Raw genomic sequence first — 19,432 nt, 5'->3', positions numbered from 1 at the left:
ATATAAAATCAATTAGTGCTGAACTTTAAGAAATTTTCCCCAAGTGGATTCTGTGTATTTGGATCATGATTACTGCTTATTATATTTAAGAGGTAAATGTATAACATCATCTATTTAAGCCTGAGGGAGCAGTTCCCCAACTTTTTAAATTAGAGGCTTCATAAATCTATTTGGAACGCTACTCCCTTTCCCACTTTATATTTCTTTTTCTTCAGAAATATAAAACGAATTATCTCAGCCATAAAGCTTTATGTTGTGCCCTTTTGGGGATGTGTCTCAGTTACTAATGTAATTCTGTTGTCAGTGCCATACTGTCTGGTCTATTCCTACGGCTAAGGTTTTTGGACTCACTGTGAAGGGACCCTGTAAGATTCTTTTGGACAACTGCATAGTTTCTAGGTTCCATGGAAAGAGAGGGTGGTATAGGAAAAGATGGCAGGGCTATCTAAATCTAGGAGATACTCCTACTACGTACTATTCATATAGGGTTACCAAGACACACCTTCATGTCCTAGCCTTCGTGGAGCTTACAGGCTGGTGGGAAAGAAAACAACCCTGCCTTAATATAAACAAATCCTTTTCCACCCTGTTTAAGCCACAAAAGTAGCAATTTCTCTAAGAAATTTTATCAGGAAAGGGGGAAAAAAAAGGAAAAACAGAAGAAAGTATGTGCCCAAATGGTGACTATCTTAATCAAGCTTGGCCACAGTTATCTTGGCTGGAACATACAGCACACCCTACTCATTTACCTATCCAAATTTCTTCATTTGTTTTAGACTCTTCCCCACAGTAGGGAAACAGTAGTAGCTCTTGCCACCAGGAAGACAAAAGGAGGCTAATAGTTAATTTAACCAGCCATGGGGAAAAGAATACTAGGACATCTACTGTCCCATATTCAAGGTAGGTATAGGATGGAGATTAGAAGGAGTTTATCCCTATAAACTCACACCAATTTGTGCCAATTAGAAATCTCTAGACTTGACTAGTTTCATATTCAGGTCATACTCAGTGTTTCTTCTCTTTTTTTCTTACCTCCAGGCATTTGCTGACTAGCTACCATGTGCTGACACTGTTCTAATTGCTGAGGAGACAGCCATGAACAACTTGTTTTACGTGCCTACCAGCAGTGGAGGACAGCAATTGTTTTATTTATCATTTTACCTCTGCTATCAACATAACTTTGCATATGTCAGACAATCAACAAAGGGTCATAAAATGGATAAAATAAAATATTAAAGACACCCTCAAATAATTGTGGGTATACAACAAGATTTAGTTAGTTATACAGATGTTCGTCATTTACTTACAATTGAGAAAGGTTAGGAACAACCTAATGTCTGACAACAAGGGATTGTATAAATAAATAATATTAAACTTTATACTGAGAATGACATATAGGCATTTAAATGATATCAAAGAGGACTATGTGATAATACAGACAGATGATTGTGATACACTGAGTGAAAAAGAAAAGTTAAACTATGATTTCTTTGTTTTCTTTTACTCACCACATATAAACTGTACACACATAGAATTGAAGAATGGAAGAAGAGTAATATTGGGTAATGAGATTATGTATTAATTTCCTTTCTTAGATTTTTTTGGTGAACCTGTATCTTCTAAATTTTCTACAGTGAACATTTAAGATTTAAGAGTTACATTAAAAATGTACACTAGAACATCTAGAATAATGGCCCAAGAAGTGCATAATAGAACTGGACCAGGAATAGAAGATGATCATGTTATCCCCAATCGAAAATCTTCCAATGTCTTACTACTAATTATGACTCTGTAAATAGCATTAAAAGATACCATGCAGTGAGTACAAAACTGACAACTTCGGGTAAGTCTTTTTTTACACAGCTGATTTGTAACTCAAAAGTGATGTTCTCAGAGTCTCTATAAAATTGGTTGCTTGGAGCTTAGAACACATTTCTAAATAAACATCTATAAGCACTATGGATGTTGGGTACAATTCTAAAGGTAAACAAACAAACAAACAAACCTTAATTTAGCTCATAATGTTACTAGTATATTGCTGAATTACTCTTTAGTACTAGCCTGACTTATGGAAGCAAGATGGAAGACTGAAGAAAGAATGCTGAATTGTAAAGCATTTGCTTATGACATCTTCCCACCTACCTTTCTTTAATTTTTTCCTGCTGCCAAATGTACTTCTTGCTAGACCCCCAGGACCTTGCTGTGCTCAGGTTCTGATGTGGTCTTGCTTAGTTAGACTTTGCCCTCTGCCAAAGATCTCCAAGTTCTTCTTCTTCATCTTCTTCTTTTTTAAAGATTTTTATTTATTTATTTGAGAGAGAGAGCGAGGGCACACAGAGGGAGAGGGAGAAGCAGACTCTGTGCTGAGCAGGGACCCCGATGCAGGGCTGTATCCCAGAACCCTGAGATCATGACCTGAGCCGAAGGCAGACACTGGACTGACTGAGCCACCCAAGGTGCCTCTGAAGAACTCCAAGTTCTAAGTGATTTGCTTCCGTTCATTCAGGACAGAGGATTTACCCAGATGTTGGATGTCTGGTTTAAACTCATTCACGTTAATATGCAAACAACTTTTTCTCAGGTAGGATGCTTTTTAATACAATTGGATCTTTAAATATTAGATTATCAGAAAATGCAGCAAAGTGAATAGAACACATTTCGGCAGTGTATGGGTTATCTGGGCTTAATAAAACACGTCTCCTAAATAGGCTATATCTTGAGGGTCGGGGAACAAGGAGATTAACGGTACCACTAAACTCTTCTTGTTCTTCCTGCTTTCTCCCCTTTCACTTTTCAAAATGCTTTTTCTCCCTTCCCTTCTCCTAAGGTAGTAACAAAGGAACTTTATATGGTAAGTAGGGAAAAGGTAAGAATAAGGGTGGCCATTTGTGAATCTAGGTCATTTGTAAGTTCAGTAATGTAGGCCTGACTACCAAACTGTCACATATTCACATTGCGTGCATGCTCTCTTCCCCTTTTCCTCTCTCCTTCATCCTCCCACTCCCAAAGAAGATACTATGAACTTGGTGTTACAAATTTATTACAAAAGTAATAAATGCTGCAAAAGCAGCCCCAGCAGCTGTGGGAAGAAAGGTAAAGGAAGAGATTATAAGAGGAAGACCAAAATAAATCCTCCTGCCATTTTTCCCATTTCTGTATCACCTAAAGATTTGGATTCTGCAACTCAAGTCCTTATAATTCATTTGTCAATATGTAATTCACAATTTAAACTAAATTTTCCTCTTTGGCTTTTCAAATGTTCATAGATACTATTTACTAAGGGTTTTTATTCATTATAAATGGAGATAGCCTATTTAGTTTATTAACCTTAATATTAATGAAATGTGGATGCGAACTCCAGTTAAAAGGGTAGGATAGCAGAGCAAAAGGAGAAAGAACCCTGAAGTTAAGACAGGCCTGCTCCTTACTCTGCCTTTTACTAGCTGCATGACCCTGAATAGCTTGATTTTTTTAAGCTTCAGTAGTATCTCCAAAATGGGGATAGAAGATACTTATCTGGCTCTGTTGTTTTAAGAGGCTTTAATAAGACACATACATGAAAGAATGTAGTATAGTGCTATACACAAACACAGACACACGTGCATATATATATATATATATTTATATAATTAAATATATAAATTAAATATACATATATATTTAATTTATTTTTCAGGATGTTCTGTGATGTCTATAATTAGAAAAGTCACTCAGAACAGGATACAACCTTGGGAAGGCTAATGGGGAAGCAGTCCAGACTTGGCTGGAATTTTAAAGAGGGCCCACAGGAAGGAAAGGAAGGGATGGGTGCTCCTGTCCCTGGAAGGACAAGGTGGGCTGCCAGGAGGGATGCTGGCCCAGGATGGAATGAAACCCTATATCGCTTCAGTGAAGATCGCTGTGCTCAAGTGTAATTTGGAAAAGCCATCTCCGCCCAGTCCTGCCCATTTGGCAGATGTCCCCAGGTCTGTAAGAATATCTTCGTGAAGTTCTCCAGGCAGCTGTCCCCATATATATATAATGGGTACTCAGTAAAGACTGACAGATTTGCAGTAAGGAGACTGGAGATTGGAGACTGGGAAGAAAGGGAGAAGTGGATCAGAATTGAAAACTTCTTTGTAGTTCTCTTATTTATCTCTGTAGTACCAAAGACGGGTACAATGCCTGATAGAGCATAACTGTTTGTAAAAGTTCGTTGAATTATTAAAGTCTGCTTATCCATGTATAATAAAACCTCAATTCTGCCACAGGTATGGAATATACACCTTAGGTAGCAGAACAGAGGGTGAGTTAGAGGGGAACAAGACTTGAGGCATGGAGACCAGTTAAGATGCTAGTCTCATCTGTCTAGACTTAAAATAAATGGAGCCCTGAACTAAGCCAGGGCGGTAGGAATGATGAGAAGGGAATGTACAGAAGAAATACCAAGGAGGTAAAGTCTTTAGGACTTAAATATAGAGTGAGTGGAAGAAAGGAGCTGTGATGATTCTTGTTCAACTTTCTTCTCTTCTCAGTGATGGCTGGTGGCAGTCACCGAGACAGAAGAATGAAAGGAAAAAAAAAAAAAAAACAGGGCGGTAGTGGGGAGGGGCAGTGAAAGAGGTGGGGGGATGGTGAACTTAGTTTTGGACAGGTTCAGTTTGCAGTGCCTACTGAATTTAAAAGAAAATGCACCTAGTAAGCAGGTGGATCTAGGCATGGAGCTCAAGACAGAGGTAAGATTTGGGAGTCATTAGCATAAGGAATTAGGACAGAAAGCCAAGAGTGAGCCATGGGGACCCCTAAATTTAGGGAATGAGCAAAGGAAGAGGAGCTACAAAACCAAGAAAGGATAAACTACAAACGGAGCATGAAGAAATGGAAATGGTGTATTGCTAGAGAGGGATATAAAATCGTGGTAGAGAAACCTAAGAGCTGGGTTTTGTAGGTATTTTATTTGTGTTTATAGTCACATATCATTTTGATGAGGCTTTGTAATCCAGATGAAGAGAAATCAACATTGATACTCTTCTGTCCTATGTAATAGCCTTTACGATGTCTTTTGATTTAATCTCTTTTTTAAAAAAATTTTACTTCCAAATGTGAGTTTAGGCTCTGGAACTTTCCAAAACATTTTTATTACTAATCTATGGTTTCTAGTACACGTAATTTCAAAGGCAAGATCTATGTTTCAGCTTTGTAACTTCAACAGTCTTGGTCTTAAAATCCATAGTAGATGCACGATTAAATTGACAAAATTGTTATTTCCTGTGATCCATGGACTAGCAGCTTGGTATCCTTGGGAGTTTGTTAGAAATGCAATATGTTGGCCCATCCCACATTCGCTAAATCAGAATCAGCATTTTAAATAAGATCTTCAGGTGATTCTCATAGGTACACAACACATACTTCCTGACTGAATAATTAATAAGCAAATTGTATTCTTATTTCTAGTCCATCGCTAACATTAGTCCATGTGATATACCTTGTTCAAATTATCTTTCCAAAATAATGGTTTATTATGTCAATTCTGCTTTTTAAAAAAGTTTAAAATTTAAGTGAGTTGGGTAGTTCTGCTTGGATTGCAAAGTCTTTGAAAATCTGGCCTTAAATTTCTACCAAATTGACCTCCATTATTCTTCCACCTGAACCTCCTATTCTCCTCAGTTTGGCCTGACCCTAGTAGTTGTTTATTTCTACTTCTCTACTTTATTTTCTATTCCATTATTTTTTGTTAATTTTACATTTCCTACTTGGTTAACACACTCTCTTTTTCTAACTATACAAATTCTATTCCTCATTCATGTTTTAGCTAACATTGCACCTTTATAAAACTCTGACCATTCTAGTGCATAGTGATGATTCTCTTCTGACATATTTATAGTTATTATCTTGTCTTCATAATGATAGCAAAGAATTGTAGATTGTTAATTTCAAGACTTAGCTTACATTTTCACCTCCCCACTAACTTGTATAATGCTGGGCAAATTCATTTAACATCTCTGGGTTTCAAAATTTATCTTAAAAAAAAAAACTATTAGGAACCCCAAGAGTATTGTGTTCCATGTGCTGTGAGAAACTATGTCTTACGGAATATATTTTAATATACACAAAATATTTATAAGTGAATGCTTTTAAAATACAGTTGTTAACTCTCAGGTATTTGAAGTACCCTTCCCATAATATTCACTGTACTCTCTTTTTAAATAAAATGTACAATAAGCAAAGGCAAAATTTAGCCCAATTTAATCCAAATACATTACAGAGTCTTAATTTTCAATTTTAACATTTATCATTAAAATTATGGTTGGCGATAAGAATAAGAGCTGAGAAGCAGAATCACAGAATTTAAAAACCAGACACCAACCTTTTTTTAAATACATGAGTAGAGCTCTTACTCCCTATTCTTATCTGTCACAGCTGAGCAGGGGTTCTGGGCTTACTGACATTCTTGAGCTATTTCTCTCCCTGCTTTACACAAAGTGTAGTTTCTCCCATGACTCTCTTGTTTCCCTGGAGAGCTTCACAGAGAGGCTTCTGTATAACATTTGCTTTCATTAGCAAAAGGCTACATAGGAAGGAGAAGAATGAAGAGGGAGGCAACCTTCACAGAGTATCAACAGGCAGCAGATTAAATGTACCTTGTTTTCTTTGCTAAACTCCCAGCATTGATTTCCATTAGAACAGTTATAAATTCTTTCCACCCACATTCCATCTCTGCATTCTAACCATTTACTCTGGGCCTCTTCGATATAGCACTCTAAGACTAAGAAAGTCTAGATTTGCATTGTTGTATTTTTAAAAAATTGTTCTCAGTTTTATGGAAGATATTTCCATCTGAGAAAAGGCTATACACTAGAGATTTGCATATTCTCAGAATTGCCTACATCTTGCTTATCATTTTATTGTTCTTTATATGCTGTTTTCAAGGTATATTTTGGAGTTATATGTAATATCAATATTAATTATTAGTCAATGTCAACTACAAATCAACAGACAATTAAATATTAGCATATCAATATAAGAGGCTTTCAATGATGTACTGGCAGCATATATAGTGTATCAAGTAAGCATTTTTTTATACAAAAGTATAGAAAGAGGAGGAGTGGACAAAATTATAGTCCAGAACAGCTTAAGGTAAGATGGAAAACAAACAAACAAAGAATAAGTTTCTTTTACCTTATAATATTCCTTAGAGCTCATTAATGCACTTGAAGGCAGGACCAGAGCCAGTTGTGGGTGGGAAACAAATCCTAAATGATCTGGTAAGTTGTTCTCTAGAGTTTCAGAACCTGTTCTGTGCTTTTGGAACTCTTGGGCTCCTCTTATCTCCTTTGGGAAGTTATCTTTTGTCCTTTTTAAAGGTGTATCCACATCAGGATAACTTTTAGGTTTATGTGAAAGGACAGGTTATTGGTCAGGCCCAAATTCAAATAATACTCTCCCCCCTTTCTCTCCAGTGGGTTCTTTCTACTCCCTTCCAAGGGTTAGGGAGCCTGGGTCGGGGAGATACTAAGTAGCCTGTGACACTATCTTCACCAGCATGGGTTCTAAGTTTGCTGGCTACTTAGGTATGGGCTTCTCTAGAACTAAGCATCCAGGTAAATACAAATGGTGAAGGTTTTAAAAACAATGACATCTGAAGGTATGTCTAACAGCTTCTATTCCAATATTCTCAGAGAAAGAAAAAAACAAGGAGGAAAGAATAGAACTTTAAAAAGAGAAAGGACATAAAAGCTACTCCCTTTCATGTTATTGGTAGGATGCTGTGTCCAAGGTTTGGATTATGTTGTATCCAAGTTAAGCTTAAGCTGGGGTATAGGTGTCAGAGCATATCTTGTGAAATGGTAAGGCAGAGCCTCTTCAAAAGCACATTTTCTGGGAAATTCCTACCTTGTCCCGGGGAAGAAGGATCCAGGCATAATGAGCTTACTCAGTTACAAGGTGGTGATAAAGGAAAGGGGCGATTACGGGCGACAGATACATCACACTACCTGCCACTCAGATTTGTCTCCCAGCTCTGTCTCCACCAGGCTGATGTTTGAGTATTATTAAAAGCAGGCATGCCTCTTGTGAATTGGAAATCCTGGTGAGAGAGGGCTGAGTAGTAGTGTCACATGGTAGTGGGATGCTCAGAAAGAGCAGACTTGCTCTTGATCACATGTGAAAATCTGTTGAAGTTCATAGAAATCCTCGAGGAATTTAGCAAAGGGCTGAGTTAATTTAGAATATGGGGTAATATGCTCTTAGAGATGGGCAATTCTAGTCAAGGTGCCTCCATTTGTACTTACAAGTGGGTGAAGCCTAGAGAAACTTGGGTTACATGAGATACAAAAAAATTAATATAAAAGTCCTAGAAAACAATTGTACCTAAACTGCGAAGGAGCAGTTAGTGTGAATTTTAACATTCTTTATCTTCTTACTCATATCTTTCCTGCCTTTCTTGAAACAAGTGAGTGTGAATAGGAATAATACCATCACCATTAATTCCATTAGAATAAAACTAATGCTATCAAAAAAGTTCCTTGGAAACTTAACATACCCATAGGAGAGCAAAAATATTTCTCCTGTTGTAATAGACATTCCAGGACAATGTCTATCCCAAAAGGACACAAACATGTGCATAATTCTTTGGCTTCTGAAGAATGAGATTAGTGAAAATTATGGTATTAAATTTGTTTCTTTAGCAACAATCCCACCTAGTTAGTACTCCCAAAATTCAAATGTGTACAATAACAACTTTAAATAAAATCCAATACTTACTTGTCTCCCACAATTCCCAAGTTGATTGTGGGGTAACCATGTTCCTGAATTGTTGCTAAGAGGGTTGAACGATTGCTGTCTCGAATCTTTCCCGGTAAGAGGTCATCTTCGGGATTTAGCAGCTACAAAGCCAAAAAAAAACCATCACAGATTATTCTCTTAGGATAATGCTGCCTATGGTTAATGGAAAAGAAATAGATCTAGTAAGCAGAGTTTACCTTATCTAACACCTACTACAGTATCTGGCACATAGAAGATATATATATGCCCAAGGGATCTCTGAATAAATATTGGGAGTATAGGAGATAGAAAAAAACATCCTTCCAGAATTAAAAAGCATGCAGAAATTTAAATGGTGACTGAAGAGCAGACCAAACATCACACCTGCCTTGGCTACAGTTTGACAGTAGCGCTCTGTAGACACTGGCCTTCCCAGTGGTTGCTCACCAGGGTAAACTAAATAAAATAACTTCCTTTTTCCCTTCCAGTACTATTTTCCAGTTCGTCTTTCACTGAGAACATCTGAGGTAGAGACTGTGTGACATGATATTCTCAATTATGAAGAGAATGATTGTTAATATTTTGTTTCAAGCTTTTTGATCTCTTTTCTGAAGTGCAATCAACAGTACCAAAGAAGTTAAACTTATTTGAAGGAGAGGGAGACAAGTGTGTTGTCTCTTTATTAGCAAATTTAAACAAGTAATACTTAATAGACATATGCACAATTATTCCATGATTCTGAATTGAGTCACTCTTTAGAGATTTAATATCTACCATTATAAGTCTATGAAAAAAATTATTAGAAGCTTATTCTATGTTAGGATGCACCAGTGAGGCAGTGTGGTATAGTAGGAAAAGCTTGGGATTCAGACAAGATTCAAATTCAAGTTACCCAAACACGTCATGCCTAATGTTCTCGATTATAACATATAGTAATAATAACTACCTTGAAAAGCAGTTGTTAGGATTGACTGAGGTAATAAACACTCAGTTACTATGGGTAAATATATAATAAATATGATTCTTTTCCTAAAGAGCATGTATTTCACCCCTATTGTTCTCATGTTTTACTTCTAGATGCTAGTACAGATAGAATTAGTCTATAGTGTAAATACAGATTTAGGTTAGGTTATAAAATACTTAGGAGCAGAGGTCTTTTTTTTTTAAAGGTTTTATTTATTTATTTGACAGAGAGAGACAATGAGAGAGGGAACACAAGCAGGGAGAGTGGGAGAGGGAGAAGCAGGCTCCCCACTGAGCAGGGAGCCCGATGCAGGGCTTGATCCCAGGACCCTGGGATCATGACCTGAGCTGAAGGCAGACGCTTAATGACTGAGCCACCCAGGTGCCCCAAGAGTTCGGGTCTTTAACACATGGAGACATACCTACATCTTAATTTATACATCAATTTCAAGATGGACTTTGATTTCAGAAATATAAAATGAAAAATAGTACGTCTTGGAAGTGAGGAAATCAGGAATATTATCTTGCGAGGTTGAAGGCAAACCTGCATATTTCAGATACTTAGGCTGTTAATATGACCAATACTAAGGGCTTCATATCTCAGTTCTCCCAAACAATAACCTCTAGCCCCTTCAATCTTTGTTCTGACTTGGTGGTGATACCATGTGGCAGGACCTTTGGCTTTACATAGGAAAAGTAGTAGCTTTGCAACTGTCCCCTTAAAAAGCTAGAGAAAAACTCTGATCATCTTATTCAGTGTCACCTCTGCAAATACCGCATTAATTTAACTTAATCAGACGCCATGTGACATCGCAACCCACTTTCATCCTTAGTCACTGACAGAGTTTAGAAAATTGCTACTGCAATGCTAATATAGATTAATTTTCTGATCTTAATTAACACACAGTTATTGAAGTCATTATAATTTTATAAAGGCAAAGGCTTATAGCTCTTAACTCCATTAATTAGACAAGTTGCTTCAGAAAGAAAACTGTGTGGTTATGTAATTTTTTTTTCACAGTCGGGTACTGACCACCAATGAAAGAGTCCCTGTTATTAGTGTTTTCTTTGCCATCTACATTCCTTTCTGTTATTTTGCTGCAAATAGTTCTAGAAATAACAGAACAATCAAAGATCACTGGAGAACTAGTTATTTATCTGTAAAATCAACATAATGAAATAAAGCTGGTTAAATGAGAGTATGGGATTTACATTAAGTATTTCAAAGAAAACAAACAACTGAATGGGAATATAAGTCTGAATAAAGACTAAATTTACAATATTCCCTTTTAAAACTTAATCTTATTTTCTGGTATCCTATACTTCTGGTCATCTTTGGAATGATGCCTGAAACTTGTCACAGTTAAAATACAACAGAAAGAAAAGTACAAAGTAAAAAAACACATAACCCATTATCTCCATACCTTGTTACTTTCCTGTCTACCATATGTTAAATTTCAATTTCTTGTTTCTGTTCTTATCAATGTGCCACTGTCTTTCCAGCTTTCACACATTAAACCTTTGATTCTTTTTATTTCCCTTTGTAGTCCATTATCTTCCCAAAGATTACAATTCTTAATAAGATCCTAATATATCTCCTCCTTGACCCTATGTTTTCAGTCATGCTCTTACCAAGCCCCTGCCACCTCCATTTCAGACATTCAATATGTCTGAATGTTTTCAAATCCTTATAATTGGCTAAATGCCTACAAAGTCTTTCCTTCTGAGAAATAATATAGAAACATCAATTTGCAAAACTGTACTATTATTTGCATAACAGATAACCTGTACCAAACCATGACATGTAACTCAAACAACTATCTGAAGTCAAATTGTTTTAACAAAACTTCTTTAGACTTATATGCTCCAAGACCATGGACAAATTGAGATCATGACAAATCCACATAGACTCATATGCTCCAAAGATAAGACTGTTTCAGCAACTCACCTATTTTACAAATCTGATCAGTCTCTGCCAAGACCTTACTTACTAACTTCTACCTTAAAACCACCCCCCAGTTCTCATGACGAACCTCAGTTCTCAAACGCCTATAACTGTCCTTCTATAATTTCCTCCTTTTGGGACACTACCAGGACTGTGCCACAGTGATATTCTCCCTTGCTCAGAAATGTTAATAGACACTGTTTTGTATGATCAACAGGTTTCCCTGGTGGCCGTTGTATTAAGACTTTCATAGTTGTGTAGGTCCCACCAAGACTTAGGCAAGACCCCTTTCTACCAGTCTTCTCATATTGGTTACACTGCACTTCACGGAGGTCTCTTGAGTCTCTTTGCTCTGGACATTCTTTGTCTATGATGCTAAGTCCAGCACTTGCTTAAGGTCTAATCCTTTTTTGTTGAGCTTCCAAAGCTAGTTGATATTAATTTTGTTTGTTTTAAGAATAAGGTTCTGAGGACTTTTTGGTTATCTGATCCAATGTGTATAAATTTTTGTTTTCCTTGTGGAGGTGCTAAAGCAGTGATTTGATACTAATCATCTTATTTGTCAGCAAAAAATGATGTAGTTTCTTTGGCTACATTGTTGTATGTCTGTAAGAACTTTTCTTTATGTTTGAGAAACTGGCTTTGAAACAGATCTCTTCTCTACCCCTTCCCACTGATTTTTAGGGTCAGCTGTTAGGGATTCAACCTTAGTGCTAAGGACTTTAGATATAATACATAAGCAATATTTTCCCTTTGACTGACTGTAGCTAATGAATTCGTGGGTTCATCTAATAATAAACTTGTGCTACCTCCTGGTGTAACTCTGGCTTGTTTTATTTTTCTTGCATTTATCTTTCTAAAAAGTATAAATTCAGGGTGCCTGGGTGGCTGGATCAGATCTTAATCTCACGGTTGTGAGTTTGAACCTCATGCTGGGCTCTACACTAAAATAAGTAAGCAAGTAAGTAAATAGCACATATTCATCCAGAACAATCTGGAATTCTAGTGGTCATTTTGGAGTACATATGACATAACAACACTTATTCACTTAAAAGCATGTTGAGGGGCGCCTGGGTGGCACAGCGGTTAAGCGCCTGCCTACGGCTCAGGGCGTGATCCCGGCGTTCTGGGATCGAGCCCCACATCAGGCTCCCCCGCTGTGAGCCTGCTTCTTCCTCTCCAACTCCCCCTGCTTGTGTTCCCTCTCTCGCTGGCTATCTCTGTTAAATAAATAAATAAAATCTTAAAAAAAAAAAAAAAAAGAAACATTCTCTTAAAAAAAAAAAGCATGTTGAGAACAAAGGGGAATACAATTATGAATATTCAATGCAGATTAGCATTTTTATTGTTATGCCAAGCTTCAAAATGAAGTTAAATAAAAATGTAAAAAATTAAAAATTTTTTTATTCAACCCTCCTGAGAAGGTTCTCTGTCTCCTTTCTAAAAGAGAAATCACTTAGTTTATTTTAAGAAACATCCTTTTTGTTTCTGTTCTTCAGGGACTTAATCCTATGGTCTTGATTGAATTACCAAAGGTCCTAAGATTGGTTATAATGACTCACTTTCCCTTTCTTATGTTTTGCATGTTATGCAAACTTATGTTTCTTATGATTGTCTGCATCTAAGACATTTTCACTCTTTGCAAAGGGAAGATAATTAGATTTTTTTTTTTAAAGATTTTTTATTTATTTAACAGAGATAGCCAGCGAGAGAGGGAACACAAGCAGGGGGAGTGTGAGAGGAAGAAGCAGGCTCCCAGTGGAGGAGTCCAATGTCGGACTCGATCCCAGAATGCCGGGATCACGCCCTGAGCCGAAGGCAGACGCCTAACGACTGTGCTACCCAGGCGCCCTGATAATTAGACTTTTATAGTGGTAACTCTTTCCATATCCCTTGCAAGCAGCTCCCTTAAACTTTCCTACTTTTCTTTCTCCCTCTTCTAGAAAACTCAATTCACTAATTGATCAAAAACTGATTCTAGTCATTATGGACACACCTTAGAAATACTCAGATTAAAAAAAAAAAAAACTCAGTCCATATACACAGATCTAACACAAAGAGGTGAGAAAAGTCAGATTATATGCTCTAATGGAGCATGTTCTTACTCTGAATAGCTTTTGATTAAACTCTGGGGAAAAAAAGTTTTAATTGAGAGTTAAATTAATTGTCTTGGCTACTGGGTTATAAGAAAGAAAAAGAACATTCAGACCTTTCAAACATAATTTAAGAATTTGGTTTATAAATACAGAGGTTTACAAATTGTACTTGAAAAAAGTCCACATTCTATTATGATGACTTTTTGTTCAAATTAGACTGATTTGATAATCTTGGTTTAAAAATTGTCCTGACTTTAATAGCACCTAAGAAATTATACTAGAACAATATTCTAGTATAATTTTAATCTTCTAAATTTCCTTTCCTAATTTTGCTACAAGATAGCAAAATTTATGTTCATCTAAATCTGAGAACGATGATATGCAATGTTCCTGTGAAAAGAGGCTGATGAAGTCCAAGACATGCTACCTCAAAATATGGCAACTGTTATACTGAATGTTTCAAGCTGAAGGAATTTGAGAAATGGCATGTGTAGGAAGGACTTTCTGACCTTCCCCTGAAGCAGGTCATAAAACCCTCATGTGAGAGGTGCCCTCCCTATGCCTGGAGGAAAGGAGCATTCTTATCTCTGAAGATGAAGGGACTCGAGGAATCTGAATGAACAAGTCTTGCTGTTTCCCTCAGTTTACTACACTTTCCTTCTATTATCTTTTTTCAAGACTTTCCACTCATCAAACCTAATATAAAAAGGCTCACGTTTAACATTTCTTCAGGTCTTCATTTTCTTATGAAGGCTCTTATGTCACATAAAACTTATATTAAATAAATGTGTATGACTTTTCTCTTGCTAATCTGTCTTTTGTTATAGGGGTAACAAAATTCAGAACTTGAGACATTAAAAGGGTTGAGGAAAAATATATTTTTCCTCCCCTACAAGGTGAATCCTTTTTTTTTTTTTTTTAAGATTTATTTATTTATTTTAGAGAGAGCACAAGCATGAGCAGGGGGATGGGGAGAAGGAAAGTGAGAGAGAGAATCCAAGCAGACTCCCCCACTGGCACAGAGCCCAATGTGGGGTTCAATCTCACAACCCTGAGATCACGACCTGAGCCAAAATCAAGAGTCAGACGCTTACCAACTGAGCCACCCAGGTGCCCCAGTAAATACATCAATAAAGTAAAATTGTTTTAACACCAGCTCATTCAGAACTGTAATTATAGATTCACAGAAAGTTATACAAATAGTACAGAGAAGTGCCCTGCACCCTTCACCCGGTTTCCCCAATGGTTGCATTTTATATAACTATGGAGTAATATTAAAACCAGGAAACTGACATTGGTATAAGGTATATGTATACTTCTTTGCCACCTTACCACATATGTAGATTTGTGTAACCTGACACTTCAAATCAAGACACAGAACTACTCATCACCTCAAAGATACATCCCTTATGCTATCCCTTTATTGTCACATTCTCCCTCCTCTCCATCCCTAACCTACGGGAACCACTAATACATTTTCCATCTTTATAATTTTGTCATTTCAGGAATGTTATATAAATGGAACCATAAAATGTGTAACCTTTTAAGATTGTTTTTTTCCCCACTCAGCACAAAACCATTGAGATCCATCCAGGTTGCTGCATGTAGCAACATTCATGTCTTTCTACTGCTGTTTCCAATTTTGGGTACTACAAATAAAGTAGACTACTTATGTTTAATGTAATTGTTGATATATTAGGGCTTACATCTGCCATTTTATATTTTGTTTTCTGTTTGTTCTTTTTTGTTGTTTCTTTTTTCCTTTCCCCCCCTTTTTTTTGCCTTCTCTGGATTACTTGAATATTTTTTAGAATTCCACCTGTATTATTATTATTTTTAAAGATTTATTCATTCATTTATTTTAGGGAGAGAAAGCGCACATGTGCAGGTGCATGAGTGATGGGGGGAGGGGCAGAGGTACACAGGGAATACTAAATCAGGCTCCTTGCTGAGTGTGAGCCTGACAAAGCTTGATACCAGGATCCTGAGATCATGACCTGAGCCAAAGTCAAGAGCCACCTGTTTAACTGAGCCACTCAGGCGCCCCTCACCTGTATTATTTTTTTGTGTATTTCTTTTGTAGATTTTTTTTAGTAGTTGCAAATAAATATGGATGTTCATCACAGCATTGTCTATTTCAATGGTGAAAAATGGTAAACAAATCATATATCTAATAATAGGGAATTGACTAAATTAATTATGAGACACACATATAATAGAATTGTTTCACAGCCATCGATGCATTATAAACATGTATCACTGTCATTGCAAGATATTTGTGATATGCTATTTAAGTAAAAAAAAAACAAACAAAAAACTCCAGATAATAAAATAGTATTTATAGCACTGTCTCATTTTTACAAATAAATATATATTTATATAAGCGTAGAAATAAGTCTGAATGACTATACATCAAAATATTAGCAATGGTTTCTTTTCCTTTTTGCATTATACTAGAATGTAAGCTTCATGAGGATGGGGACCATTGTGTTTTTTTGTTAAGTACTGTATACCTGGCAACTAAAATAGTACTTGGCACATGGTAGGGACTCAACATATACTAAGTAAATGAGTCAATGTTTGCTTGTATTTTCTATTTTTCCTATAAGTAAACTGTCACTATGATCCAATCTCTTTATGTTAAATAGTGTATATGCAAAAAACTGAAAGCAGTGTCTCAAAGAAATATTTGTACATCCCTGCTCATAGCAGCATTATTCACAATAGCCAAAAGGTGGAAGCAACCCAAATGCCCATGATGGCTGAATGGATAAACAAAATGTGGTGTGTGTGTGTGTGTGTGTGTGTGTGTATAATGAAATACCATTCAGCTTTAAAAAGGAAGGAAATTCTGACACATGCTATAACATAGTGGAACCTTGAAGACATTTTGCTAAGTGAAATAAGAGACACAAAAAGGCAAAATCTGTGTGACTCCATTTATATGAGGTACTTAGAGTAATAAAATTCATAGAGATATAAAGTAGAATGATAGTTGCCAGGATCTGGAGGGAGGAGGAAATGGGGAACTATTGTCTAATGAGTACAGAATGTCAGTTCTACAAGATGAAAACAGTTCTGAAGATTGTCTGCACAACAATATGAATGTACTTAATATTACTGAACTGTACACTTAAAATGGTTAAGATTATAAATTTTATGATATGTGTATTTTACCACAATTAAAAATGAAAAAAAAAATGTCACTGATGGCCTTGGTAGCGAATTTCAGAGAATAGTGATGCTTTCAATAGAAGACGCAAGTCAGGAAGGAAGTATTCCACTCCTTATGGTAGGAAGGGAAAGATGGTGAGTGAGATTAGGTAACGGTGGAACATTAAGTAGAAATAGCCAAAGAAAGTTAAAAATGAAGGCTTGAATTTACAAAAGAGGTCAGGATTAGGGCTATAGATATGGGAAATTATCTGCATATAGTCAACATGAGAGGAAAAACTGTAAGGGAGAATTTAGAGAGTGGAAGATATAGTAGGGGACACAATCTTGGGGAGAGAATACTCCAATTAGTGAATGGGAGAAAGATAAGAAATAATAGCAGTAGCAGTCATGGCATCAAACAGAACAGAGTCACAGGATATAAGAAAAGAGGCAGTTTCAAAGTGGTGAGTGAGGAATGTCACTGATGTTAAATGGTATAGCAGGTTAGGGAGAATAAAGATCAGAGTAGGATTTGGAGATTAGGAGTTATTACTGTACTTGGGAAAGCAGTTTCTCAGCTAATGGGGCACTAATCAGATTTGGGAGTTTCAAAAGAAAGTGGAGAGTGAAGAAGGAAAGGCAATGAGTGCAGATCTCTCTTTCAACAACTCTAGTAGTCTGTAGGAAGAGAAGAGTAGAGTAGATCCAGGAGGCAACAGTGTGTTTAATTATAGGTTTTCTTATGCTAGTGGTAATCTCTGTATATTTGGACGTAGAAGGGGGATGAGCCACTAGAGAGAAAACAATCAAAGACACACACACACAAAGAATAATCTAAGAACAATCTACTTGGACCTTTAAATTCATTCTTTCTCACATTCTTCTTAGAAAGAACTACCATTTTCTTTTAGACTGGAAGAAAGGAAGATAGCTAAAGGAATGGGGAAAATTTTGTGTTAAAGAGATGAGGGAGCCCTCATCTAGTTCAGTATCACAAATACTTCTTAGCTTCATTTTTTTCCCTAAAGGTGTTGAAGTTATCTGCCAAAAGTGAGAGAGAACGGCTGTTACTGAGGTTTAAAGAGGATATAGAAATGCAACTGGTTTCCGTGCATTGATTTTTTATCCTGCCACGCTGCTGAATTCCTGTATGAGTTCTAGCAATTTTGGGGGTGGAGTCTTTTGGGTTTTCCACATAAAGTTTCATGTTATCTGCAAAGAGTGAGAGTTTCACTTCTTTGCCAATTTGATGCCTTTTATTTCTTTTTTGTTGTCTGATTGTTGAGGCTAGGACTTCTGGTACTATGTTGAACAACAGTGGTGAGATTGGGCATCCCTGTCATGTTCCTGATCTTAGGGAAAAAACTCTCAGTTGCATTACTATACACTAACAATGAGATAGAAGAAAGAGAAATTAAGGAATCAATCCCATTTACAACTGCACCCAAAACCATAAGATACCTAGGAATAAACCTAACCAAAGAGGTAAAGGATCTGTACTCTAAAAATTACAGAACACTTATGAAAGAAATTTGAGGAAGACACAAAGAAATGGAAAAACATTCCATGCTCATGGATTGGAAGAATAAGTATTGTTAAAATGTCTATGCTACTCAGAGCAACACATTCAATGCAATCCCTATCAAAATACCATTGACATTTTTCACAGAGCAGAACAAATAATCCTAAAATTTGTATGGAGCCAGAAAAGACCCTGAATAGCCACATTGAAAAAGAAAACCAAAGTTAGTGGCATCACAATGCCGGATTTCAAGATATGTTACAAAGCTATAATCATCAAGACAGTATGGTACTGGCACAAAAACAGACCCACAGATCAGTGGAACAGAATAGAGAACCCAGAAATGCACCCTCAACTCTATGGTCAACTAATCTTCGACAAAGCAGGAAAGAATATCCAAAGGAAAAAGGGCAGTCTCTTCAACAAACGGTGCTGGGAAAATTGGACAGCCACATGTAGAAGAATGAAACGCGACCATTTTCTTACACCATACACAAAAATAGACTCAAAATGGATAAAAGACCTAAATGTGAGACAGGAATCCATCAAAATCCAAGAAGAGAACACAGGCAGCAACCTCTTTGACCTCAGCCACAGGAACTTCTTGCTAGACATATCTCCAAAGGCAAGGGAAACAAAAGCAAAAATGAACTATTGGGACTTCATCAGGATAAAAGCTTTTGCACAGCAAAGGAAACAGTCAACAAAACTAAAAGGCAACCTACAGAATGGGAGAAGATATTTGCAAAGTACATATCAGATAAAAGGCTAGTATCCAAGATCTATAAAGAGCTTAAAAACTCAACACCCAAAACACAAAAAATCCAGTCAAAAGAAATGAGAAGACATGAACAGACATTTCTCCAGAGAAGACATACAAATGGCCAACAGACACATGAAAAAATGCTCAACATCATTCAGCATCAGGGAAATTCAAATCAAAACCACAATGAGATACCACCTCACACCAGTCAGAATAGCTGAAATTAACAAGTCAGGAAACAACAA

The 19,432-nt window shown here is 36.6% G+C and overlaps 1 protein-coding gene across 18 annotated transcripts in view; it reads right to left on the bottom strand.

Annotated features, from left to right (window-relative positions):
• Window positions 1-19,432, bottom strand: part of GPHN (gephyrin) — a 603,483-nt gene that overhangs the window by 43,372 nt on the left and 540,679 nt on the right. For all 18 annotated transcript variants that reach the window (XM_087856022.1, XM_087856023.1, XM_087856025.1 and 15 more), the window contains one exon: window positions 8,743-8,864. In XM_087856022.1, the coding sequence (XP_087712148.1) occupies window positions 8,743-8,864 (122 nt within the window). The remainder of the gene's footprint in view (window positions 1-8,742; window positions 8,865-19,432) is intronic.

The sequence above is a fragment of the Ursus americanus genome, chromosome 26 (assembly GCF_024610735.1).
Source record: "Ursus americanus isolate L20-20 chromosome 26, mUrsAme1.1.p, whole genome shotgun sequence".
In the NCBI taxonomy this organism is placed as follows: domain Eukaryota; kingdom Metazoa; phylum Chordata; class Mammalia; order Carnivora; family Ursidae; genus Ursus; species Ursus americanus.
This window is presented reverse-complemented; position numbering and strand designations above follow the sequence as displayed.